This window comes from Lonchura striata, chromosome 3 (assembly GCF_050655825.1).
Source record: "Lonchura striata isolate lonStrDom1 chromosome 3, ASM5065582v1, whole genome shotgun sequence".
Taxonomy (NCBI): domain Eukaryota; kingdom Metazoa; phylum Chordata; class Aves; order Passeriformes; family Estrildidae; genus Lonchura; species Lonchura striata.
In genome coordinates this window covers 72,210,251-72,235,968 of record NC_140705.1, presented here as the reverse complement: position 1 = coordinate 72,235,968, position 25,718 = coordinate 72,210,251, and the positions used below count along the sequence as shown (strand labels likewise).

Here is a 25,718-nt window from a genome sequence, read left to right as displayed (position 1 = left end):
CAATCACAATATAATAATATAGCTTTTAAGCATACCTCTGTAAGATAAAACAGCTTCTAATTCAAAGTTTGCCAAATTAATTATTAACAAGCCAGTGGAGGTTCCTATCCAAAAATAGCTAGTATTCTGGGAAGAATATCTATTAAAACAAGGAGAAAAATATCTCTGAGTAGGATAAAGAAGCTTTTCTTACTACCATACAACAAACAGAAATCGAGTTTTTTAATGCTTATTGCTCAGTCCCAGTACAACAATAATAAAGCACACACAGAAAAAATACATTAAATTTAAAGCTTTTTTTCCCAAATCTGTAGCTCAAAGTTTCAAGCAAAATTGGTGAAGTTCTGAAAAGTAAGAGCAGAACACAATCCTTGACTTCATGTAAGTGCTTCATGGCACATCTAAAACTGCACAGGAAATACTTTTCTTCAAAAAATTACTGTGGTTTTTAAGAGTTGGGAGATGATAAAAGTATCATATACACAAAAAGAAAATTCAAACCAAGCGGTAAGTCTACTCATAGTTTACTCTAACCACTCTTATATGAAAACCCAAAACACAGGGAAATTCAATGTATGTTTTTACACAATTAAATTACAAGAGAAAAGTCAGTACAAACTGAAGGGAAAAAACCCCAGGCAAGTCTGGAATGTCTGGCTCAGCCTGTGCTTAGTGACAGCACTATTGCAGTTGGGTAATGAAATCCAGCTGCTGCAAACACTACAGAGTAAAGTAATGGGTTTGTTAATTTCAGTTAACAGCCTCACAGGAGAAATATATTATCAAGCATAAGATAATTGTAACAGAATAGCAAGCAGTTGTCATTCTCAAAAGAATTAAAAAAATTTTGATGCCCCAATAAATAAAAATTGGCATCATTTTACTAAATTTTCTAAATAGGAGTCAGTAGGCTTATTAGTTTGATTTAAAATCAGACCACAGAGTTGAAGGATATGAAAAATATGATGCTGTAACTTGGTATGAAAAAACTCCCCATAGTGGCTTAGTACTAATTTTATGCCCCCAACAAACAAACAAACAAACAAACAAACAAAACCCCCAAACCCTAAATGTATACAGTCAAATATGTTAAGAAGCAGACTGGAAAAGACAGTTTCATTTCTGGTTTGCGATACTTTTAACATGATGTGAATAATTTTATTTGTGGTTTGCACTACTTTCATTACAGCAGTAACAGACTGATTTAATTTGCAAATTCTTTGAATTATGTATAAAGAAGTGTCACTATCAAGTTATTACAAACACCATAAAGTGATATATCCAGGAAGTTTAACTCACTCCAAATTTACAATAATAAAATCCATTGTGATGAGATTGCTCAATGTCAAAAAGCTTAGGAAAGTGGGAGATGCCTAATTTTGGACATCAGTGTTCCAAAATTGTTTCATTGTTGCTTTTCATTGCAGACAGGAAAAGCAGTGTATCAGGGTTTGCTCAATTCTTCAGACAAATCTGAAGCACTTGCTAAAACCGATACACGGTCTTTAAAAAGTAAATAGAAAAAAATTTTTATAAACACAAAATTCTCAACACAAAATATAATAGAACTGAATTAATAGCAGAATTTAATGGCCATGGTTGTTTATAAGCAGAACAAAACCTTCAGCTGCAATGTGATAGCTGATATAATAGACCTTAGATGTACTCTGTGAAGCAGTAAGAGGTGGGTATGGAAAAGTGATTTTATCTCAAATCAGAAAATTATTTCAAATTATCCATTACTGTGTATCTATTTCAGGCAACCATGTCCCAAAAGGTGATTAAAAAATAAATGAGACTGAGTTTCAGATATTTTCAAAATAAAATATTAAAATGTTACACAAACCATGCCTTCTACAAGGTACAAACTATTTTATCCAGAACTGCAGAAGTAACTTGTTCATGAGCTGTAATTTGCTGTCCCAAGAGGGAACACCATAGTGGCTGGCACTGGACTAACAGAGTAAAAAACATATGAAAAGCCTGCATATGAAAAAAGAGTAATTCAGGCTAAAGGTAAAATTGAACAACCTCACTAGGGATATGATGGGTTCTTTATTGCCATAAAATTTGTCATCTTCAAAGATTTGCTGCTGTTCAAATCAAACTTAGAGTTGTGATGAAGGCAAAGCTTTGATACTTTGAGAGTGGTATTACACAAGCAATAAGACAGACAGTGGTAATTCATCATATGACCTTCAAGTACTGTCACTGCATTAAAATATATCTGAGATGTGCATCTTAAAAATCACCACTTCCTTCCTCTCAATGGTGGTACTTCTAAATATGCAGGCATCATGAAAATAACCATGAATAATTACTTAAGATAAAGACAACCAAAATTGTCCAGGACTGCTGGATATTTTTCTTCTTTGTTTATCAAAAGTTATTTATATATCTAACAAGATTAATCAGTTCCATCTGAATAACCCACAACAGAGCAAAGGTTAGGACAAGAGTTTTCTAAAATATGGTGGGGCTGAGAAATTTACACAAGTGACAATCATAAATTACAACACAAACAAGTTGTTATTTGAGACAGTTCTTGTGGGAGTGTCCTGAACAGATCTCCAGGTGCCTGATAATAAACTTTTCTTCAGGAAAGAAATGCAATGCAAGGATTAATTCTGCTGGCTAACCAATTACATGGGAATGAGTAAAAGCATCATATTCTGAAACATCTGTCCCTCTGACAGACGTTTGACTGGAGCAGGTTATGTAGTTCAAAAATTATTTAAATTTGGAAGACAAACTGATACAGTCGCACAGTGGCTGCATCACATATTGCTTTAGGAAAGCAAACTCAAAATAAATTTGATTTATCAATTACTTTTTAACTCCTCTGATTAGCTGGTATCAATAAATGTTACAATAGATATTCTCAATTACATTTTTATAGAATTATTTTTCAGAATAAAACCCAGTTTTAATTTTGTATCAGCTTGTGTACATTATCTTCCTAAGAGTAGGCCACTAAAACTTGCTGATCTCTAAAAGCATTATTTGATTTTCCTATTGCGTTTTTTAAAAAATACAAGCTTTCAGTGAAAATAATCCAAGCATAAATAGGAACGCCATGAAATACATTTGACTCAAATACTAAGTTATATTTTAAAGGACTTACGTGTTTTCCTCATTATGGAAACATACAAAAAAGTCACAATGCTCAATTAAGAGGATAGGCAATGATGTTTCCACTGATCCTTCTGGTCTCATATCTGTTTTGCAAAGCTTGGAATTATTTTGCCCTTTACCTAAGAAAGTCAACAATATCAGCTATCAAAATACTATGAAATAAGGGAAACATACAGGATTCAAGAGAGAATTTGTAGTAGTCATGAAAAACTAAGACCACACTCAAGAAACTTCTATTTTGAAAGATGGATATTTCCTAGGAGCCAGTTTTGCTCATTATTATGTGGGGTTTTCCCACATATCTAAAGACAAAATCCAAAGACCCTACTTATGAACTGAAAACAAGTTTGCAGATTTTAGGTGTTTTCATATCAAGAAATGACCCTGAAAGTCGTATTCCAAGAATCCTTAAATATGCTGAGTATCTCTCCATTTAGCCTGAAAATTCTCTTGGCACTAAAGCTACAACATAATCCAAAAGCAAGATGAAAATCCACCTCAGTTCCCTGTTCCCAAGGAGTCTCCAATCCATTCTGCTTGTGTAATTCACACTTGGGTGCTACTAGCATCAAATTCAGCATTAGACACAGACATTACATCATTCTCAAACATGAAAGTCAGATCCATAGGTTTTAAATGATAACAAGAAATGCAGGAGTCTTTCTCCTTAGGTTAGGACTTCAGGATTATGGAAGCTGGACCACTAGGCTGGTAAGAATACAACAGTCATTGATCCAGAAAAAGAGCAAGCATGGGAAACCAGATTTCCTTTTCCCTAGGAAAGCCACAGCAGTGCTGAGGGGACATGGGTCTGTACCTCACCAGGGAGAGGGTGACCTCCCATTGTACCCAGGCTGTCACCTGCTCACGGCCATCCCAAGGCACAACAAGGGAATGACTAAACCAGTCTGATACCAGGGAATCACTGCTGGGTTACCAGGGCAGCCTATAAAGACTTATGTGTACTCTGTGTTATACCATTAGAAATATCACAGCTAGAGAAATATCATATTATGAAGGCACTGGTATAGATTAAAAAAAAAAAAAAAAAAAAAGAGAATCATAGGAACTTCAAAGGTAACTGAGAAATAGTACTCCATTTTGACAAGGGATTAATTTTTAGGCACTAGTTCTGTTCTCACTGAGGCCTTGGACAATGAATTCAATAAAAGCAAATACTTAATAGTGTACATAATGCAATATTTCATTAACAAATGCACTGGCCAAGAATTTATTACATACATACATGCATAATTCCTTCCAGATACACCAATACCCAACTACATATCATCTTAAATAAGAATTCCATGCCACAGTCTAAGACTCATAAGTCTGTCACGATAAATTATCATGGTAAAAAAAGCACACACTCAGTAGCCAGTAACAACTAGGCTATACCATAAACAGCATTCTAGGAGCATTGTGCTACCTATCTCTTTGCCAGATTTCCACACTTTATTACAGAATTTCTCTTGCTCTTTCTTTAAGTCGATATGTGCTACGCAATGGTAATTATGTTCACTGATTACACTGAAGATCCAAAGCTGCAAGAAAAAGAAAAAGCTATTGCAATAACCTTTTGACACTAAAGATAAAGCTTACATGAATACAAACTAAAGATCCAACATTTAAAACCATAGATATAATTAGTGACCTTTTGTATATGGCATCTCACCTTGGACAAGAACTCCAATTACATGTTGTTAGAGATGCTAAGACTGTTAAAGATAATCAAAGCAGCAATGATCAGTTTGAGCTGTACATCTAATTCTCACATGTTTATGTGTTTTGAAAAAAAGCTTCTTATAGTCTATTTCTCACAATTAAAAATCACAGGTGACATGCATGGAATTGCTCACTAGGTCATGTGCATGAATTTCATTTATACCTTTCTTGGTTTAGATACCACTACAGTTAAAGCTTTCATTTTCTTCAAAATTACTGAACAGTAACATTGAAGAAAAACATCTGGAAATTATCACGTAAATATATTCTTACCATTAAAGAGGTGGTGAAATGGATATTCACATTTACCACATTTTTATTAGAATTCCCACATGCTGAAATCATAACCTCTTCCATTTAATTGTCATGCATTTCTTTTTTTGGCCAAAATAGGAGAATCCTATTTTTCACCTTTTTTCTTTTAAAACAGATATATTTATAGCCTCTCAGTGTGCTCTTCTTACATAATCATTGATTGTGCTCTTTAAAGTTTTCCTGGTTTTCAGGAAAAAGTTTCTGTATAAACCATTTATGGTTTATGCTAAAAGCACTGAATTATGCCTATTAAAATAACTCTTTTAACAATTCAAAAAAATTAGGCAGTTTGTGAACCTTTTTTATAGACAGAAGCATCAATAATAGTTGACTCTTGACACAGAGACTGAGTTTAATGAACAATTCTTACCTGTCCCTCAGTACATCCAGTGATAACCTGTTTGTTTTCTTCATCAATTAGCAGACTTAGCAAAGGAAATGCTGCTCACAAAAGAAAGATAAAAGCATTTCTAGAGTAGACACAAATCTGATATTTAATTTAAATACATGATTCAAATTTGAATTTTCTTATTTATAAAGAGAGGGGGGAAAAGCCCTTACTGCAGTTCTGTTTGCAGCTCTCTGGATTGCCCATCACCTAAACTGCCATGGCAGTGGTTTCCTGCACCTGTCACCCAAGCTGCTGTGACGTGGTTTGCAGACTTGTTTATGAGAGTACACTAAAACTATACATTGGGAAGCAGACATTAAAGGAAAAGCTATTTACGGTTGGCTTTAAAGGATAGTATGTTTACTGCTACCTTGCCTACAAGTATTATTTTCACTAAATCAACCCAAAACTTCTATAATAATAAGAGATTATTATTTAGAGATAGGAAGTTTTTGCTATACAAAAATACATTTAAAAATAGAAAAATTACCTGTTATTATTCCTGACTGATATATTAACTGACTTGTAGAATAGTCCCACACCTTATGATAAAAAAAAATTAAAAAGATATAAAGATAGGTATCTACTTAAAAAAACACAATTTTAACAGCCATCACATAGTGAAAACAGAACAAAACAGTAATTTAAAGTTATATTCTTAAGAACAATTTTTTTTTCAGCACCTATTTCCATTTATGAAGGATTTTGTCCAACTGATAATCATCCCCGGTGGAAAAACGCAAACTCACATGATATGGATACATAAAGTATAAATTTTTCTTAGGTTGATCTTTCAGTGATTTTAGCTAAATTTAGAAAAAGGCATATATGAAAAAGGAAAGGGAAAAGAAAGGTAAAAGAAAAGGAAGGGGAAGGAGAAGGGGAAGGAGAAGGGGAAGGGGAAGGGGAAGGGGAAGGGGAAGGGGAAGGGGAAGGGGAAGGGAAGGGGATTGCATACAGTCCAATAATCCCAAAAAGGAAAATTCAAATTTATTTCAGCAGACTCAAAGGGCAATGTTTTCCTTCAGCTTAGCATACCTGAAACACTTCAGTTACAGCCAAGTTGATCAAAATATATTATTTCTATTTGCCAGATGATAATAATAATTAAGTTAATACTTAAATGTCAAAAGTTTTGAATATACAAAACCTGAATTTTTCTTTTAAAAAAGAGCAATTAATTTTTGTTATAATTTCCCAAGCAATTTGAAGAACAATGTCCTTATCTGCATGAAGTCCAAGATATTTTTTACTTAATCTTCAGAGCATATTTCAAGGGGAATAAATAAGAATAGTTCACATATTTACTAAATTTTTTTTTGAAGTTCATCTTTACAATTTCCTTGCCTTAAAGGTTCTGTCTTCTGACACTGATATGAGCATACTTTTCTCCCATGTGCAAAACTCAGCAGCAGTCACCGGAGCCAGGTGTCCATGCAATTCAGCTAGTATAGCTTCATTCTGTGATTAATCAAGTCAAAAATAAAAACAAAATAGATTTCAACATAAAATTGATGATTAAGTGTTTTAATAATTAATAACTCTTGCTAAGCATTGTCAGATTTGTTTTCAAAGTATAAGTCAGTAAGATTTTTACTGAAACTGAAGTTCTGTATAACATCCTGCTGGCAAAACCACTACACATTACTTTTGCTTCATCAGACTGAATGATACAGGAAGAGTTTTTCATAAGACTAAGAATATTTTCCACTTTTAAGTTATTGAGATACTGTTTCATTTCAACTCTTTAAACATAGTCTTCTATCTGATATATGATGTATTATCAAGTGCCAGTTCCTACTTATTTTGTGACACAAAATGAATGTTTTTGCTTAATTTTACTAACATTTCTCTATCATTATTTTATTTGAAAGTGATTAAGTAAAAGAAATACCAGTACCATGGCTACAAACAATACTATCTCACCTTTGCACTTAACATGTAGATCTGATTTCCAGCACATACTGCCACTTGTTCATCATCTGGACTAAATCTTACATGAAGCACCATTCCCAAAAGAGTTCCTATAACAATTCCTCGAGGTGCAAACCCTGCAGCAATTGTATTGTTAGTGAGACTCAATGAAATATAAAAATCTAGTGCAGTGAGATCCTTAGAAAATTTGCATAGCAATTACTAACCACAAAGCTGTCCCAGTTTCTGTCAGGAATATGTACAGAAAAACACACTGTTTAAATACACCAGGGTATTGGAAAGAAAAGCATAGAACTATGGGCCACCAGAATTCCTCCATCTGCCCTGTTTCCTAGATATGATCTATCACTCCTTATGATAATAATAAATCCCATCAAATCATGCTTTCTTGCTTCCATTGAAGATTGCAAGGGAAAGGATTGTTGGAGTAGGATGATGTGCCCATGGAACCCACTACTGCCACGTTCATTATGGAGTAAGAAATCCTAACTGAAGCCCAGCAAAACACAACTTTGATAAATACTTCTGGAAGAATATGGCAGTCGCTCAGCCAAAAAGTAGAGGATTTTCCTTTTCTGGTTTTAATTTTTCTGTGTGAAAAGGCTGAAAGAGAAAGTACACCACTAAATACCATTATACACTCAGATAAGACTAAATCTGAAAACAGGACATATTTCTATCATGTCTTCATTATTTCATTCTGGTCATCTCACTGGTTCAAGTAGATTGGTTTCTGCTGATCCCTATTTTATAATGCTGCCCTTAATGATGTGAGAATGGTTTGGATATGTCACTAAATGTTAGGATTTCATAGGAACAAATTATCTAGAATACAAGCATAACTACAGATGTCCTTTCAGGCTTTCATATTTGATGCTGAGGAGTTTTTTTACAATTGATTAACAGGGCAAGATCACACAAAGAATTTCTTAACTACTTTGACAAAGTTTGTAAGAAATAATATGAGAAAACATGCCAAGAATGTGCAGAGGACAGTCTGTGGAGACAAAGTCTCTATAGCATCTGCTGAAGATTCCATAGATGGAGACAAAATGAAAAAATCAAGCAGTAGACAATCTGGATGCCAAATGCCTTTGTATCAAAACTACACATACTCTTTATCTCTCTACTGCTTTCTATACCTATCTTCCAGTTTTATTTCCTCCAAATTCACAGTCCCATTTTATTTCCAGTTCCTCAAATACCCTTTGGTTCTCTATGTTGCTCTTACATGGTTTAAAATTTAATACTTAACTTTTTTTTATAAAAAACATTGATATTGTTAAACTTTTCTTTACAACATTGGTTTCATATTATATAGATTTACAAATTCAAAAGAGAGCAGAGTACAAGAGAACTCACTCACATTAAATCATTGACAAATCTCTAATTACAGGTAACAAGGAGGAAACTTTTAATAGTGTGGGACAATGCCATGCAACTTTAAATATTGTTACTAAAAGGGGACAGACTACCACTGGGAATCCAGTGAATTATGACTCTGGGGATCTTGCTATTTTTCTTTTCCTTTTTTGTTTTGTTATTCTTCTACTTTCCAATGAATTTAAGCTTGCAGAGAGGTTAGCACTGCTCCCTAGAATCTAATGCCATTGGTTGAGGCTCCAAACCAAGATGGTGGTCAGGACACTAAAATTCCTACTCTCTGTGTGCTATGTCACCACAACGCTTATTCACACATGCACTCTTCTCCCAGATCAGATACTTGCATTGATCTCTCTTGCACACACACATGAAAACAATGTTCCAGAAGCAGAGGGAGAGGCAAAGCAGAATACGAAACCCTAGTTCCACAAGTATTCCAGAAAAGAAAGCACTTTGACGTTACATGTGTAATTATGCAGTACTGCTATGATTAATTTTTCTTCTGTCCATTTTACTCCACAGTGGCAGAGCGTCACTACCCCTGCAGTGCTTTCTCTGTGTTTGCCCCGAGGTGGCCGGCCGGCGCCGGTTCCCCCACAGCACCTCGGCCAGCTCCCACCCCAGCTCAGTGTGACAATGACAGGAGTGGCTGTGCTGCCGGCCTGGTTCCACTCGGCAGTGCCGGAGAAGAGCAAGAGAGAAACACAGCATTAATATGGCTGTTCACGCTGCTGAATCTGAGTGGCTGAGGCGTGCTTCTCAGAAATAAAACAATCTCGCTTTAGAAGGAGCAGTGGGAGAAAAGGAGGTGTTGGGGTGGCCTTCCAAGTTGTTGTTACTCAGAAACTGGCTGAGCACTGGTCTGAGTGATTGGTGGTGAATGGCTGCCTTTGCATCGCTTCTTTGCTTATATATATGACACATATATATTACATAAAAAATACTGTACCTTCTTGCACTTTCTGTGTACATTCATCAAGATTCCACACTATCACACGTTCATGAGAAGCAGAGCAGACAAGGAGTGGATTGATTTTACTTCCAAATGACAGTGCAGAAACTGAGTAATGATGCCCTGACAAATATAATGGCTGACAAATGTAGATAAAGAAGAGTTAAAGAAACAAACAAAGATTATGAATAATATAAAACTACAAATGGAACAATAACTTATTTTTATTTACAACTTCCAAATCACCTAAACTACAATGTAGCTGTACTGGTTTGGCTGGGATGGAGTTAACTTTTTTCATAGCAGCCTGTGTGGCACAATGCTTTGGATTTTGTGACAAAAACAGCGATGATAACACAGCAATGTTTTGGCTGTTGCCAAATACTTTTTGCACAGGATTGAGGCCTTCTCTTTTTTCCCACTTTTTCCCAGTTTCCCCATCCCAATCATAAGCTGAAGATGCATAAGAGCTTGGTAGGGGACACAGCTGGAACAAATATTTCAGTTTTCTGAACTGGCAAAGGGATATTCCCTACCATATGATGTCATGCTCAGCAATAGAACTGGGATATTGCATGCAAGAAGGTGTTGAGGCCTGGGACATTGACTGTTGCTCAAAGCCTGTACTGAGATTTCTCTGGTTGTCGAGGGTGGTGATTGCTTTGGTATAGCTTTTTTTCTTTCTCTTCCCTTCACTCATTAAACTACCTTTGTCTCTACCTGTGACTTCTCACTTTTTCTCATCCTATGCTCTCCCCTATCCTGCTGGGAAGGAGTCAGCAGGAGACTGGGTTTAGCTGCCAGCTAAGGCCAGCCCACCACAAGAGCTTATTTTATTCTTATCACAGTAAAATATTCATAACAAATGTTCATTTCCAGCACTTAAGTGAAACCTGACGCTTCCACATTACGCTCAAGTATTTTATTTATAAATTAGTTTAAAGTAGCAGCCTACGAAGGGCTCTATTCTACCTTTACCTGAGCAGCGGCTGCGTTCCAGACGCACAACTCATTGCGACTCACAGGGAAAGCACAGTGGCCGTGACTGCATGCCAGCTGAAAGAGCGGCTCCGGCAGCTTGCCTTTAAACACGCGTTTCTCGCAGACCACGTCAGCGCCGCGGCTTCCTCCAGCGCCGCAGCGGGCCCCGGCGCCCTCCATCCTGCGAGCCGGCTGCGTCCTGACCGCGGGGCCCACGGGTCGCGGCCCCGCCCGGGGCAGCGGAGAGCCCGGCCCCGGCCCTGGCCCCGGCCCCGGCCCCGGCCCGTCGCCGGGGCAGCGCCGCCGCTGACGGGAGGCCGGGCGGGACCGACCTCGGTCACCCGCAGAGCGCGGCCGGCCCGCGGCGGCAGCGCTGTCCCCTCAGCTGGGCAATGGGCCCTGCCACCGGCTGCCTGCTGGCTCTCCACAGCCATGTCCTGGGCTGCACAGAAAGCAGCCTGCCCAGAAGGTTCAGGAGTGCCCCACTCGTGTCCCACTCGTGTGACACCAGCTGGAGCACTGCACTCAGTGCTGGGGACCCCAGGACAACACAGACATTGGAGCGGGACCTTAAGGAAGGGGTGAACATCTCTCCTGTAAAGACAATAAGAGATCTGGGTTCTTCACAGAATCACAGTCAGAATGGGTCAGATTGGAAGAGACCATGGTGCATCATCTGGGTCAGCCTCCCTGCTCAAGCAGACTCATTCTAAAGCACATGGCACAGGATTGCATCCAGACAATTCTTGAATATTTCCATATCCGTATCTTGAGAGAAACTCCACAACCTCTCTGGGTAATCTGTTCCAGTGGATGGTCACCTGCATGACTCTTCCTCATATTCAGGTGGAACTTTTTCAGCCTGGAAAAAAGGCTCTAGGGACACCTTATAGTACCCTGTGAATATATAAAATAAGCATATAAGAAAGACAGAGAAAAACTTTTTACCAAGACCTTTAGTGTCAGGATAAGGGGCAAAACCATTAAACTAAGAGGAGGTGGATTTGGATTGGACAGAGGGAGCATATTTTTTACAATGCAGGTGGTGAGGCACCAAGAAGAAAAACAAACCTATTTTCCCCAAGTTTGTGGGTGATGCCAAATTGGAGGGAGCAGTCAGAAACAGGCTGATGACAATTTTGTGGAGTCCAACAAGAGTAAGTGGGAATCCCACATCTGGCACATAGTAACTCCATGCAAGATGAAGGATGGTTCACTGGGAAGGGGCGCCTCAGAAAAGGATCCAGACATCCTGCTGAACAAGCTGAATATGAGCCACCACAGTGCCCTTGCAGCAGAGCAGCTAACTGCATCCTGGGCTGTGTTAGTAATAGAGAGTAGACAGCAAGTTGTGGGAATGATCCTTCCCCTCTATTTGGCTGCTGTAAGGCCACACCTGCAGTGCTGCATCCAGTTTTGGGGGTTCTGGTACAAGAAGGATCCTGACATACTGGAGCAATTCTAGTGTAGAGCAAAAAGACGGTCAGGGAGCTGGAGAAAATTATGTACACAGAGAGGCTGAGAGAGCTGAGTCTCTTCAGACTGGAGAAAAGACAGCTGAGACTTTATTGTTGCCTACAACAACATAACTGGAGGATACAGGAAAGACAGAGAGACTTTTCTCAGAGGCACTCAGTGATCACTTGGATCCTGGGAAAATCCAATTAGGGTCACACCAAATCAGTATTTAATTTTTAAAAATATCATGACAGTGGTTGAATATCAGAACAAGTTTCTGAAGAGGTATTGTGGATGTCTATATCTGGTGTTTACCAGGAGTCCAATGGACATGGCCCTGAGGAACCTGATTTCATTAGAACTGTTTTGAACAGGAAGGTGGACAGAAGTCCCTTTCAGCCTGAGTTATGATTTTTTAACCAAGTTTTTGATCTGCACCAACTTAAACCATTTTGATGCAGATCAGTCAATATCAACCTCAACTGCTTTTCAAACATATATTTTCTACAGGAATGTCTTAATTGTGTCTGTCTGTAATTAACACTACAAGCATTTTTGCCCTATATAAGCATCTGATATATATTATCACTCACAACGTAGTCTCCCTGTGCTTGTTAGTTTTGCCTGGAGAAAGTACCAGTCAAAACTCCCTTTAATGTGTCCATGTGAATTTGAATAAAGCCACTGTATTGAGAACCAGCTGCACAGAGGCAACTCAGTGCACTGCACATGGCACTATTTTTCTGAACTGTGACTCATGGCTGGGAATACTAGAGAAAATTTTATTGTTAATATACTGGTGACAATTTTGATGAGCGATACAGTCATGAATATGTTACAACAGTTTAGTCATTGGTAAAGAAAAATAAATGCTGACACAGCAAAAAAGGTGCTGTTCTGACATGTGAACAACCCCTGGGAATCTTAAAGAACTTGTTCTGAAACATGTGTCTCTGTAACTGCTTCTAGGCAGTTAAGTACTCTTTTTTACAATTTTCACCTGACTTTATTGTCGCCTTTCAATGTTTGTACCTACTATATATCCAACAATCTACTGTCCATAACAACTGGTAGCAATCCAAAGAAGTATCAGAGATCTTGGACTGATTTCTTGAGTGATCATTATTGACATGTAAATGTGCAAGAAGAATTTTATAGCTCACCACACCCCCATTAAACACCTCTGACAATGTCCTGTTTCTATGCAATGCAATGCTAAAAGACCTTGGCTCCACGTATTCCCACACCTTGGGTACCCACCTATCTCAAATCACAGAATCACAGAACCAGTTAGGTTGGAAAAGACTTCAGAAATTACTGAGTCCAACCTATGATTGAACACCACTGTATCAACTAGACCATGGCACTAAATGCCATATCCACCCTTTCATTATACAGTAAATACATTTTTTTTTTCCCCAAGAGACTCCAGCAACTCCCTGGGCAGCCCATTCCAGTGTCTGATCACCCTTTCTGTGAAGAATTTTTCCTAGTGTCCAGCCTATACCTCCCATAGCAAATCTTGAGGCCATTTCCTCTTGTCCAGCCATTTGTTGCCTCGGAGAAAAGATCAACCCCAACCTGGCTACAGCCTCCTTCCACATGGTTGTGGAGATTGATAAGGTCTCCCCTGAGCCTCCTCTTCTCCAGGACAAAGAACTCCAGTTCCCTCAGCTGCTCCCTACAGGACATGTGCTCCAGACCCTTCACCAGCCCCATTGCCCTTCTCTGGACTCATTCCAGCAACTCCAGTTGAAATTGATATCTACGTGGAAAATGAAAGACTGCTGGAAATAACAGTTCCTTATATCATACTTTTGTGTCCAACAGTATATTTGTAGTGGTCTCAATACACAATCATAAGAAGAACTTTAAAAATTAGCTCTAGCAACTATATTTTAATGTTTTAAGCAGAATAAAAATCTTTATATGAACAAAACTGATTTCAAAAAAGCTAAAATTTATCACAATCTGCATTCAGCAGTCTTATGCAGCCAGCTTGTTTAAGCTAGGAATGAAGAGAACAAGTTACATGGATTTATGAAAATAGAGGGCTTTGAAGATAGAACATTAACTCAGCACAGGGCCCTTGGACAGGCTCTCTTGAAACTCTTAGTACACAAGGCACTCCATGCAGATTTTTTTTTCACTTTCAAACTTTCACTTTTGCTTATGATTTTAAGCAGCTCAGCCAAGTTAACTGCTGAAATCAGTGAGTATTCAAAAACAGTGTTGGGTTTATTTACTCTCTGTTGTACTGCTTTTCTGTTCTCTGACCTTACGTCAGCTTTATGGCAACAGTCAAACAAACTGTCACTAACCCACGGAGGGACGCCTGTCCTCCAGCAAACATCTCACATCCATCCTCAGTGCAGCTGAAGGGCGGCTTCTCTAATTTCAGGCTTTCGCGGTGAGAAGCGCTCCTCACGGTGCAGGGAGCCCTCCCCGTTCCGCGCTCGGCTTCCCTCCGTGCCCGGCCAGGCCCGCCCCTCCGCTCGCCCGCCCCTCCGCTCGCCCGCCCCTCCGCTCGCCCGCCCCTCCGCTCGCCCGCCGCGCTCTCGCGATACCGGGGGCGCGGCCGTGCCCGGGGCGGGGCGGGAGCACCCGGCGGTAGCGGCGGCGTTCGGGGGCGCCGTGGCGGCTCCGCCCGCGCCCCGCGACTCCCCCGCGCCGCCGCGGGCCGGGCCGGGCCGGGCCGGGCGCACCGAGCGGTTCCCGGGGGAGTGGCGTTCCGCCCCGCGGGCCGGCTGCTCGGCGCCGGCTCCCTCGGCCGCCGCGCTGCCCCGGTCCCGCCCCGGGGAGGGGCTTTGCCGCGGCGCCCCGGCCGCGCTGCGCTGCCGCACGTCCGCGGAGTCCCCGCTGCTCTTCCTCTCCGTGGCTGCGGCCTTGCCGGAGCCGGAGCCCCGCGGCAGGTCGGAGGTGAGCCGTGCCCCAGCCCCCGGCCGGCGGGGCGACGCTGGGCCCGGCCCGGCCGCCCGGCGGGAGCGGCGCGGAGTCGCCCGCTTGCCCCGGGGCCGCCGCCGCCGCCCCGGCGGGGGTCCCGCCTGCGGGGAGGCGGGGGCGAGCCGTGGCGGGCAGAGCTGCTCGTTCGTGGCTCTGTCCAAGGTCTCTTGGAATCGCTTCTCCTCCCGAGCGCTGTGCCAGCGCCACGACGCTTTCGTTCTTCCCTAGGTAACTTTAATTATTTGACGGTCAGATATGGAGCTCCTCCTGTGGCTCTGCTCGGCTTTTTCATCACTACTTCGATGTACAAGCGACAGAGTCAGCTCCCTCCTACGGTCGAGACAAAAGACTGTTTTTTCCTGTGGCTGTTGAGGGAGTTCTGTCAGTCTGGCAGGTTCAGCGAATGCTGCACCTCGTTCTTTTATGCTGTCATTGCAGAATTGTGACCTTGCATTAGAGAAGGCTCTGGGGCAGAAAACGTCGAACTACAGAAACAGTTGGGCATTTTTTTTCTCATTTTTAATTCCCTGGATCTGTTCAATTGTAGAACTTCTAACATTTAACTGCCATCTCAGTGGAGGTAATGCAGTTCGTTTTGATGCTAGCAGGGTACAAAACGAGTTACAGGCAGCTTTCTGGTTTCAGATAATTGCAGTGTCTTTATGGAAGGAATGAGGGTTTGAGAATCTTCCTCTTAAACATGAAGGTGTTCAGGCTTGTGGCTCCTGTGATTTGCATGTCAAACTCGGTCAGCTGTATACTTTGGAAGCCTTCAGCAATGTTTGGAAGTTGCTGCTTTGCACTGTGCGGCTGTTCAGAAGGCTGGAGTGTGGCAGGCATGCTCAGGTTGCCCGACTGGGAGTGTGCAGCAAAAAGGGAATAGGCTGTAAGAGCCTTGATCTTGCAGCAGTCCTTTCCATCTTCCCCTTGTCTCAGTACGTTTAGCCTTATCTTTTGTATGCAAGTGCTGTAAAGAGCTGTGTTTGTACTGTAACAAAATCTTCTGGAAAGTAAATGCATTTTTTTCAGGGCAAATGTGCCAAATTTGGTCCTAGAAACAAGCCATACATCAGGATCATAAATTAACGTATTACCTCATTAGATAATTTGGGTTTTTTTCTAACTCCTTCCCAATGCAAGCTGGAATGCCTACTGCTTCAAGTACACATCCAGATTTGCATCTTCACTGTCTTTTTGAGAGGATGAGGATGGGAGAACAAATAGGACACTCTACGCACCTCATATAAAATTAAGCATCTTCAAGCATGCAAAAGTCTTCCTTTCCTTACTATTTTTTGGAGTTTTTTTAAGTGAAGCCAGAATCGTTATTGGGTTTCATCCCTTCTGGGTATCTGTCAAGTTTTGCATGCATGCATGCATGCAGGTAGAAACTAAAGTCTCTATGTCAGTTCTGTTGAAAGAATACACTACCTCAATTTCTGTTTAACTTTTGGAAGTTTTACTCTGACAAAGTTCTGAATCTTAGCACTGGTTTCTGTGACAATTAAAAAATACATATTAATGAACACGAAGTTAAATTTGTATGGACTAGAGAAGATTTATAAGAATTATCAAATTAAAAAAAATAGATTACTTCCAAGATACTAAAATTTTAATTTTGTTTTATATTCATAAGGTAGCACACGGATACAGGAAGAATCCAAATACAACTGAAGACCATGGCAACACACTGGAGAAGAATCCTGACAGTATTTGTGACAGCTCAAGTACTATTTGTGGTAAATGCCTTTGAGGAGGAGGACATACCGGAGGAATGGATTCTTCTTCATGTTGTCCAAGGTCAGATTGGAGCAGGAAACTACAGCTATTTGAGACTAAATCATGAAGGAAAGATCGTTCTTCAGATGCGGAGTTTAAAAGGTGATGCAGACTTGTACGTGTCTGATGTGACACTTCACCCCAGCTTTGATGAGTACGAGCTACAGTCTGTGACTTGTGGCCAGGACATCGTCCACGTGCCTGCACACTTCCGCCGCCCTGTGGGAATAGGGATTTATGGCCACCCCTCTCACCTGGAAAGCGAGTTTGAAATGAAGGTGTACTATGATCGAACAGTTGTACAGTACCCATTTGGTGAGGCTTCTTATAACCCTGAGGAGATGGAGGCAAACCAGAAATACTCACAGTCTACAGAAGATGAATCTCAGGATGAGGAGTCTGTTTTCTGGACTATACTTATTGGAATCTTGAAATTAATACTTGAAATCCTTTTTTAAATTGATACACACTGGACTTAAGTCACACTTCATCCTGTGAAATTGGTATGAATGACTTGCTCTAATAATTAATACTATGTTTCCTGAAGAGATATTCAGGTTACATTTTCTAAACCAGAAAGGAAGTGGGGAGAAAAAGCCATATTTAATTTTATATTGTAAATCCTCCCCAATATGTAAAATGAGCAGCCAGCACAGTATTTGCAGTGCTTTTCAGAGATCAGGGCTTAAAAATGAATGTATAGTTGGGATCTTGTTAAATTCACTTAAAATAGGTGCTTAGGAAAATCAATTCCAATTCAGTATTTTCTATTGTTTTTATAAAGAAAAATGAATAAACTACTGCACTTCAGTCCCCCTCTCAATTTAGAGCATATTTAAAAATAAAACCTGCTTCTTTTCTGAGCAAGCCTATCCAGTAAACTGATCAGCAACGTGGTTTGTGTATTCATGAAGTTGAGTAGCGTAGGGTGAAGGAAGGAGAAATCAATCACCTAAGGGTGATGGTGTGTATTTTGACTGTGTGTGCACTACATCACATCAGCCATCTGTCAAACAGAGGCTGGTCCAGTCACTCATCACCACTACTAATCCATGACCTGAATCAAGTGCATGTTGCTTCATTGCTATTACTGCAGGGAGAGGGAGCCTTCAGCTGTTGTTACTTGTCAGTATGACATTTTCATCTCATAAAAACCAACACAGCATATAGGTATCTCAAACTTGAGAGGTGCTTTCTTACACTTCTCTTGATAGCTTTTTGTGATTGATTTTGTTCTTCAAGCACATATTTATGAATAACTCATTAGCTTGCACAGAAAATTTCTGCTGAAAGGGATTTTCAGTGTACTGTTAGGTCATCTCATGCCCACTCTTCCTTAGAAGTTACTTTTACCAGGAATACTTTTTGCTTTGGTTGAGTATTTCAGAATAACCAGCTGCTATGCAAATAAAGTACAGTACATTGCTCTGTAATTTTCTTTTCACAGAGCTTACTGATATGTACACTGAGATAAAGAAGTATGTGGCTATAATTTTATACAAATGCATGTATAATTTAAATTTGATTACTGAAAGACTTCTCTTTTTCAAGTGGGAATTTGGCTTGCCTCTCTCAACACCTGACAGGACATTAGTAACTTGTATCACAAAGAAATCACTATATAGACAAAGTTTATTCAGCAAAAAGAAAAAAAAAAGTGGTATTGCTCCTCTTATAGAGTGGTTGATTAAATAGCACCAGAGTATCACTTTAATTTGTGCAGTTAAGTTTTGGACAGCAAGTTTTTAGGACTTTCTTAGCCCTCCTTGCTGTTTTTCCCCCTTCTTCCTCCTCTTCTGGGTACAGGAGGGTCTTTCTGACAACAATCACAAATCCAGCGACCTAAGAAAAGAAAGTTATCAATTATTGGGAAACTGAGTTGGTTACTCTCTTATCTATTTAGGCAGCCCTTCACCTGTCTGGTAGGTGCTTATCTATTTGCAGTATTTCCTTTAATGCGAACAACCAATGCTTTTAAAATTGAGCATCTTTTCTATAAAGCAGCATACACAATTCACACTCATTATGCGTAACCACTAGCTACACCAATCTTCATGGACCTCAAGAATGCCAGCACTACAAGGAGGTGGTTATTAGGTAAGAGCTTTACAAACAATACTCAAGTTTGCCAGTCATATTTTCAGATGAAAAACTACAGTTCAAGGTCATGAAGTTACACAGAGCAGAAATGAATGGCAGTTGGGGAAGCATTTAACTTTTTATTACAACAGCTGGAATCAAAGGCTGTTTTGGTAATTTTGTAGTTTTGTAGATGTATAATCTATTTTGAGTGTTTTCTTAGGTCAGCCTTAAAGTGAAATCAGTCACAGAACCTGTGCAAAAGTGACACTAGCTCCAGTGCTTCCCAAAATGGGGCAGTAGAGTGCCCCAGGGCACTTAAGTACTGTCCAGGGAATACTGCCACTGAATACCTATTCATGAACTTACCATGGACTTAGAAATACATGCAAAGCAACAGTACCACCTGTTATTTTCTTTCTACTGCCCTGAGTTGATGACATGAGTGACTAGCAATTTAAAGCTACTGGCTTGCCTGCCTACGTATGGAGGTACTTCTGTTGCAGTTTTGATGTTTAAGAATAAAAAAGGGAATGAAAGGGTTTAAAGAGATATTTACAAATATTAAATTGAGACAACTATTTCATTTAAAAGCTAAACCAGCACAATTAATGGGAAAGCTACACTCTAGCAATATGCAGCAATACAGTTTCTTTTACAGTTTTCTTCAATGAAAAGGGGTAATTATTGTCAGTATTCAGTGGATATGGAAGAAACATAGTTCTGAGTGAGCCTGACTGGATTATGCTGTAAAAGCCAATTATATTTCCTACAGAGGAATTGCAGGGTTTAACTGTGCACAACCAAATATATAGAAATAAAGCTGAGTAAAAAAATCAGGTCCTATAGTGTGAATGCTTTCCCATAGTGTTTCTTACTCTTACCCTTCACACTTGTTTTAAACTATTCTTTCAAAAGAGTATGTATTCATTCATTAGTTCACATATTAATTCTGAGAGTGAACCCAGGACTCAAAGGAAGTGGGAACAAGTAACTCTTACTTTATTACCTGAAGGGATAGCATCGAGCCCCACACAAAAAGTGTGATAACCACGGTCACATACATCACAGAACATCATTTCTTCTTCATGGTGAGGCTGCCCACATATAATGCACGTTTTACACTCCATACATTGCCATGGGTAAGTCTTAATCATAGCAACAAGCTCCGGGGTCATGTCAAGGCAAGAAGGGTGGCCTAGATTAAAACCAGTATTATTACTTTAATGCCTGAAATGAAATTTAAAATTAGTTAGACTGTGTGCTTTTACCAAACATGAAGCGTAGCTCACCTTCTGGTGAGATCCCAGAGCGTGAGCACAGAACACAAAAGAGAGATGGGGTTGTAACAAAGGACAATAAAGGCAACTGAATTCTTGCTACACATGGAGTACACTAAATATGTCCACAAACAGATCTGGATCCTTAGGAATCCACTTAGTGGATGCAGATACTCACCACTGTTGTCACACTGGGAGCAATGTATAAGAGCTTCAGGTTTTCCTTTCTTGTTGGACTCCTTACCCTTCAGACAAATTCCACATATAGCATTTGGAATGACCTTTGGCTGGAAGGGTAGAAGAGGGCTATAAATTCATTCCAGAAGAATTTACAGATTCAACAGGAAATGTCATCTATATCCTTAACTATTAAAATCAATGAACTATCTGTCAGGATGTGTGAACCCTGAAACACGTGACAATCACTGACAAGCAGCAGCACTGTAAAAAAATCACAGATTTAACTACATAAAATTTTGCATTTGTCATACATAGTAAGTTATATGTAAATCCAATTGGAGCAAAAGCACGTACTTGCCTCTTCCTATTTATTCATCAGCTAACATTCTCCTCATGGTAAACTAAATGTGACATAGGGTGAAAAACTTCAGGAAGTTTCTTCCAATAATATTTATGAACTTCTGTGTGGATTTCCTGTTTATAAAGGAATTTTTTTTTGCATTACATTTGTCCCTACATACAGAAAATTAATTATAAAAGCAATAAACTGGAGATTTACATTTTTATTTTTTTAAGTGAGCAACTAGAGTGTGTCCAGGTCCATGAGATCCATTTAAAGGGTAAGAGAAATAGCAGGCTGTTACAATGTGGAACATCTGCCTAGGTATTCTGTATGTCAACTCCACAATAACAGCTTCATCCTGATGAAGCCTGAGGAAGAAGTAAAACATTCCTACTTTCAGAAACATGGAAGTAGTTACATTGTTGAGCTTTTACTGCTACATAATGAAATTAATGAGAAATGCAGTCAAGAAATGTAGTACTCACTGATGTTAAACTGACTAGTGCCAGTTTCAAAAAACAATGTTGCTGCAAAGACGCAGCTAGCAGAGTGAGCTGAAGTCTCTAAACAGCTTTTCAGTAAGAATACCAGTAAGTCAACTACCAACCACTCACAGAGAGAAGAATGAGGTTTAATTCTAAAACAAATTTAAAAAGTGAAAACACAAATAAAAATAAATACAATTACAAAGATCTTTTGCAATACAACTTATCTTTAAGTGTGTTCATTTCCCCAGCCAGTTTTTGATAGCACCTAGCAAGGTAATTAGTATCCTGACTAGTTTTTAAAGTATCAGGATGCATTGTTTTAAGTTTTCTGAAGTTTTCAATGTACTTTTTATGTCAAAGCATTGCTACAGCCTGCTTCAAAATTGTTCAGTCTATGGAGTTTTATTCAAGAAGGCAAAACACCACACCATATATTTGTAGGTAACTTCCTTTAAAAGATGACAGAGGCATTCATAGACATTTTTTTGCTTATTTATTTTAAAAAAGCGAAGTCAACCTGGTTTATACATAAATATAATAAAACAGTAAAAGAAGTCTAACACACAAACATCTCTACAAAATAATAAATATAATGGAAGCAAAACCACACATAACCTCTTTTACTGTTAACTATACTACGTGTCCTACATGTATACCTTTATACCCTGCTCCTCCCAACAAAAGTGGCACATGCTTAAACCTTGTCAGTGTGGCAGCATTTACCCTTCCATTGTTTAGGCAATTTTTTTATTTTTAAATTGTATTATAATCTAAGAAACCAAGCCTTTCTAGAATAGCAAGCAAACTTTTCTAATTGGACTTCTGGCTTGTTACATATTTGTATTTTAATATACAACAGCACACTCCCCAGTACTCCAGCCAAAGTAAGCTGCTTTTTGGACACATATAAGTGTTACAGGTGTGTGCAGTTCACATTCTGATACACATAACTCTCCAGGTAGGCATTGCTACAGATGCATTTATTAACAATGCTTCAATCTATTCTTAGTTCACTAACCTGTATTCATTAGAAACTGTGCATATTATGGGAGGGTGAGAATCACAGCCTTTTAAGAATTAAGTTCCAACAGTATGGAAGTATTTTTACAGAAACAAAAAAAAAATTTAAAAATCCAGACTATTCACATTTAATCCAGTTCCATTCTACCACCATAAATAGCTTTTAGAAATGCTATTAAAAAATCTGTCAATTCCAAATGGGAAGTCACAATACCCCACCTCATTAGGAGTAAAATTTTGCGTTCTATATCCCCATCTCATTGGGATAAGGTATGAGAGAAAATGAATGCAGGGTCAAAATGATGACTGTGCTGTGTAGGTTTTCACTTCCATGCTGCTGTGCTGCAACTCTCAAAGTAAGCTTTCCAACTACACCATTTTTATAACATCCTATTCTGAATGCAAAGCATTACATTTTCATATACAGTGACCCAAAACAGAAGTGTTGCAAAATAAAGATACTCAACACATGTCAGTTTTATGTGCAAAAAAATCTCCTGTACTTTTAACAGTACCCTGTGTGTGCAATTGTAGCAGGCATACCTGCAGCAACAGACTCATTACTTGTAACATGACAAAATGTAAAACATACGGTAATCGTTCTTTGTTAAAGAACTGACAATAAAAAAGACTCCATATAAAATACAGTTTTTTTTACTTGAAAATAACTCAGTGGAAATGTATGGAATCCTATAATACTCATAACATGGCTATACATATATATGCTGATGCCATAGCAATTATCCCTCAAGTTTAACTACATGTAACCAGAAGATTAGTGTCCTACAAAAATAGTCCAATATTGGAGAAAATATAGAACAAAAGTATTATAAAGATTTCACAGAGAAAATGTTTTGAATCAGTTAAGCCTTCGGCTCAAAGTGCCGTAACATGCAGGCACATATGGTAAGTATATTGTTATCTGGTGTTTTCATAGACTCACAAACAAGAATCATTCTGTCTTGCTAGTTAAAACAGCTCACGTAATTTGTCTTATTGCAGTATTTCAAACGTTCCCACAAACAAGAAAGCCAATCCTCTCACCCTCCTAACACATCATCACCACCCCGACTTAACAACAGCTGGATGGTTGATGCAGGCAATGTATGCTGATATTGTAAAGATGTGGCACTGTAAATTATAGTAAGACCTTGTTACTGATAGAATCGGTGATTTTGACCCAATAAGTAATTGCTGTGAGAATCCAATTTCAAAATGCAGTGCTGTATACTACTACCACTCTTCTACAATTTTAAGGTCAAACCAAAGTTCTGCTTCACCAGTTCTCTCTCTGTGCATTCATAAGGCCATTAGATAGATTCAACTAAAAAAACACTTGGGCATCTCACAGCTAAGTGAAGCTTCTGTAAACTAGTGGCACACAATTTCTAACGTCAAGTTAAACAAAGCTAAAGCAAAATTTCAGCCTTCATCTTTGTATTTCATGTTCATGGGAATACTGAAATGCATTCTATGTCTACAACTTCTTGCAAAATTACATATAAAAAAATATATATATATATGTGGTAACCACATTCTAAATCTACACAGTTCACACATTTCTTAATAAGTTCCTGAAAACAGAAAATGCAACTGGAGCTTGCTGTCTGTTATGAACTTGTACAGATACTGTATGTAGAGGAAATTTACCAAAGCTGTCCAATTGTTGCTAGAAATTAGCTTCTTATTGTAAGTTATATTTTATTTACTATTAACTTGGTAAACACAGATAGTAAATATTTATAAACATAACATGCAAGCCATCAACAGCTCACTTTAGCTGAGACAGATTCTCTGTATGTACAAACTTGTCACTGACAAAAATGTTCCCTGTCCCATAACTGTCAATAAGCATTCCTGACTGGCAAACACTCAACCCTACCTTAACTTAGTGTTTTCCCTCTTTATGGATCTATTCCTGCTCCCATCTAAGTCAATGGAAAATTCTCATTCCTCTCAGTGGAACAGGACTAGACAATTGCCTGCTTTAAATGTGTTACAGTTTATTCAGATCCTCTCTTAGTATGCAAAACAGTAGCATATAAACAATGCATGTCAAGTCCCACTTCCTCTGAAAAGTATTTTTATCATAATTATTGAAATTATTATATAGAAATACTGAAGACTGGGGTCTTAAGTTCGGCAGTCACTGCGTTATAGCTGAAATGTCTTCACATCCTCACCAAGTTTCTAGTTTAGATAAAAGCATATTGCCCACAAACATTACTACACAGTATGAACAACATAAAAAGCTATTTTCCAAATACTACTACAGGGGTTACATAGTGTTGCCTATACAGGTGTAGTAAGCTTTTTGTCTTCCATCCTATATATCATAACATTGCAGGATAAAAGGCTATATTTAAAATTAACGTTGTAACAATATGCTCAGCCATACAGCTGCACTTTATAGGACTGAGCTCTTGGTATGCTGCCATATAAAATAAAAAAAACGAGTAACAGAAGTGAATGCTAGCTTCAAACTGGGACATATTTCTGACTGCAATGTTAAAGCAGACAGAAAGATGCTGAGTTCCAATGATAAATCCACAGTGGATTTTTCTAGTGTTACTGCCTATGAATCTAAGAAGTTAACCCAATAGGAGGCCACTGTACAGCTAGGGTAAAGAAAAGCCCCACACGAAATATAAGCAAAAAGGAAATAAGGAAGCAAACAGATGGAGCACACAATAGGAGAACAGCTAGTGAAGTACAGCAAGCAGAAGTTCCACATTATCGAAAAAACCAAATACTTCAGAAAGAAGCTGGTGAGTAAAATTCAGTCAGGGGCTTTTTTCTTCTACCTTGTACCCAGGAACTGATTTGGGTAATACAGAACGTTTGGAACCATCTTTTCTTGGAGTAGCACTTTTGTCTCTTGTTTTTTGTCTTCCCTGAAAAGAATCCTCCTGGTTGTCTGTGGCGCAATCACCTTCAGATACATTGCCAGACGAATTGTCCTATAATAAAAATACCATAGCTATATTTTTTTTTTTTTTGGATAGACAGACAAGTCTTTCCTATGCCCCTCAGAGTCAACTAAAGTAAGAGAAGGATATGTCATTCCTTCTGCAAAAGCATGGGGTTTATCACAATCTAGAACACCTTTGCTCACAACATTAATCATCTGGTTTTTTCTGGTTTAAGAGACTGGCATCAGCAGCCATTTTTTTGCAGTTGGTCTTGGTACCAGAGCAGGGAGCACAACAGTGTAATTCTCTGAAGGGTTTACACTAGAAGTCAGCAAGAAATCAACTAAATGCAATACGCTGTTTACAACTTAAAGGGCCAGCAAAAAAAGTTAAGTGTCCTTGTCGTGCATTTAAAGGAT

The 25,718-nt window shown here is 39.0% G+C and overlaps 3 protein-coding genes across 19 annotated transcripts in view; 1 reads left to right on the top strand and 2 right to left on the bottom strand.

Moving 5' to 3' along the window:
* Window positions 1–11,079, bottom strand: part of WDR27 (WD repeat domain 27) — a 103,132-nt gene extending 92,053 nt beyond the window's left edge. For all 8 annotated transcript variants that reach the window (XR_014953826.1, XR_014953827.1, XM_085575445.1 and 5 more), the window contains exons 1-9: window positions 10,815–11,079; window positions 9,834–9,975; window positions 7,493–7,617; window positions 6,914–7,027; window positions 6,057–6,108; window positions 5,546–5,616; window positions 4,565–4,679; window positions 3,125–3,254; window positions 36–139 (exon numbers count right to left, since the gene is read on the bottom strand). Coding sequence is in view for 6 of the 8 variants with exons in the window: in XM_085575445.1 (XP_085431571.1) it covers window positions 36–139; window positions 3,125–3,254; window positions 4,565–4,679; window positions 5,546–5,616; window positions 6,057–6,108; window positions 6,914–7,027; window positions 7,493–7,617; window positions 9,834–9,975; window positions 10,815–10,997 (1,036 nt within the window). In the remaining 2 variants the exon portion in view is untranslated. The remainder of the gene's footprint in view (window positions 1–35; window positions 140–3,124; window positions 3,255–4,564; window positions 4,680–5,545; window positions 5,617–6,056; window positions 6,109–6,913; window positions 7,028–7,492; window positions 7,618–9,833; window positions 9,976–10,814) is intronic.
* Window positions 11,080–15,055: 3,976 nt separating this feature from the next.
* On the top strand, window positions 15,056–17,860 carry C3H6orf120 (chromosome 3 C6orf120 homolog). 3 transcript variants are annotated; one of them, XM_021527173.4, is made up of 2 exons: window positions 15,056–15,194; window positions 16,855–17,860. In XM_021527173.4, the coding sequence occupies exon 2, from the start codon at window positions 16,898–16,900 to the stop codon at window positions 17,453–17,455; it is 558 nt and encodes a 185-aa protein (XP_021382848.1). In that variant the 5' UTR covers window positions 15,056–15,194; window positions 16,855–16,897; the 3' UTR covers window positions 17,456–17,860. The 3 variants fall into 3 exon arrangements, with proteins under 3 accessions (XP_021382848.1, XP_021382849.1, XP_077638227.1); XM_021527174.4 differs by lacking the exon at window positions 15,056–15,194 and adding an exon at window positions 15,308–15,446; XM_077782101.2 differs by lacking the exon at window positions 15,056–15,194 and adding an exon at window positions 15,659–15,798.
* A 751-nt stretch (window positions 17,861–18,611) lies between these two features.
* The window catches only part of PHF10 (PHD finger protein 10), an 18,458-nt gene continuing 11,351 nt past the window's right edge, over window positions 18,612–25,718 (bottom strand). For 3 of the 8 annotated variants that reach the window (XM_021527177.4, XM_085575436.1, XM_085575438.1), the window contains 4 exons: window positions 25,192–25,347; window positions 20,535–20,643; window positions 20,086–20,274; window positions 18,612–18,839 (listed from right to left, as the gene is read on the bottom strand). In XM_021527177.4, the coding sequence (XP_021382852.4) occupies window positions 18,754–18,839; window positions 20,086–20,274; window positions 20,535–20,643; window positions 25,192–25,347 (540 nt within the window). In that variant the 3' untranslated portion in view covers window positions 18,612–18,753. Of the gene's footprint in view, window positions 18,840–20,057; window positions 20,307–20,534; window positions 20,644–25,191; window positions 25,348–25,718 lie in introns of those variants that run through there. The other 5 variants (XM_085575437.1, XM_085575439.1, XM_085575440.1 and 2 more) reach the window with 3 other exon arrangements.

Bases quoted from the DNA above. Each gene is read 5' to 3' on its own strand.
- C3H6orf120 (XM_021527173.4), top strand. From the start codon at position 16,898: ATGGCAACACACTGGAGAAGAATCCTGACAGTATTTGTGACAGCTCAA.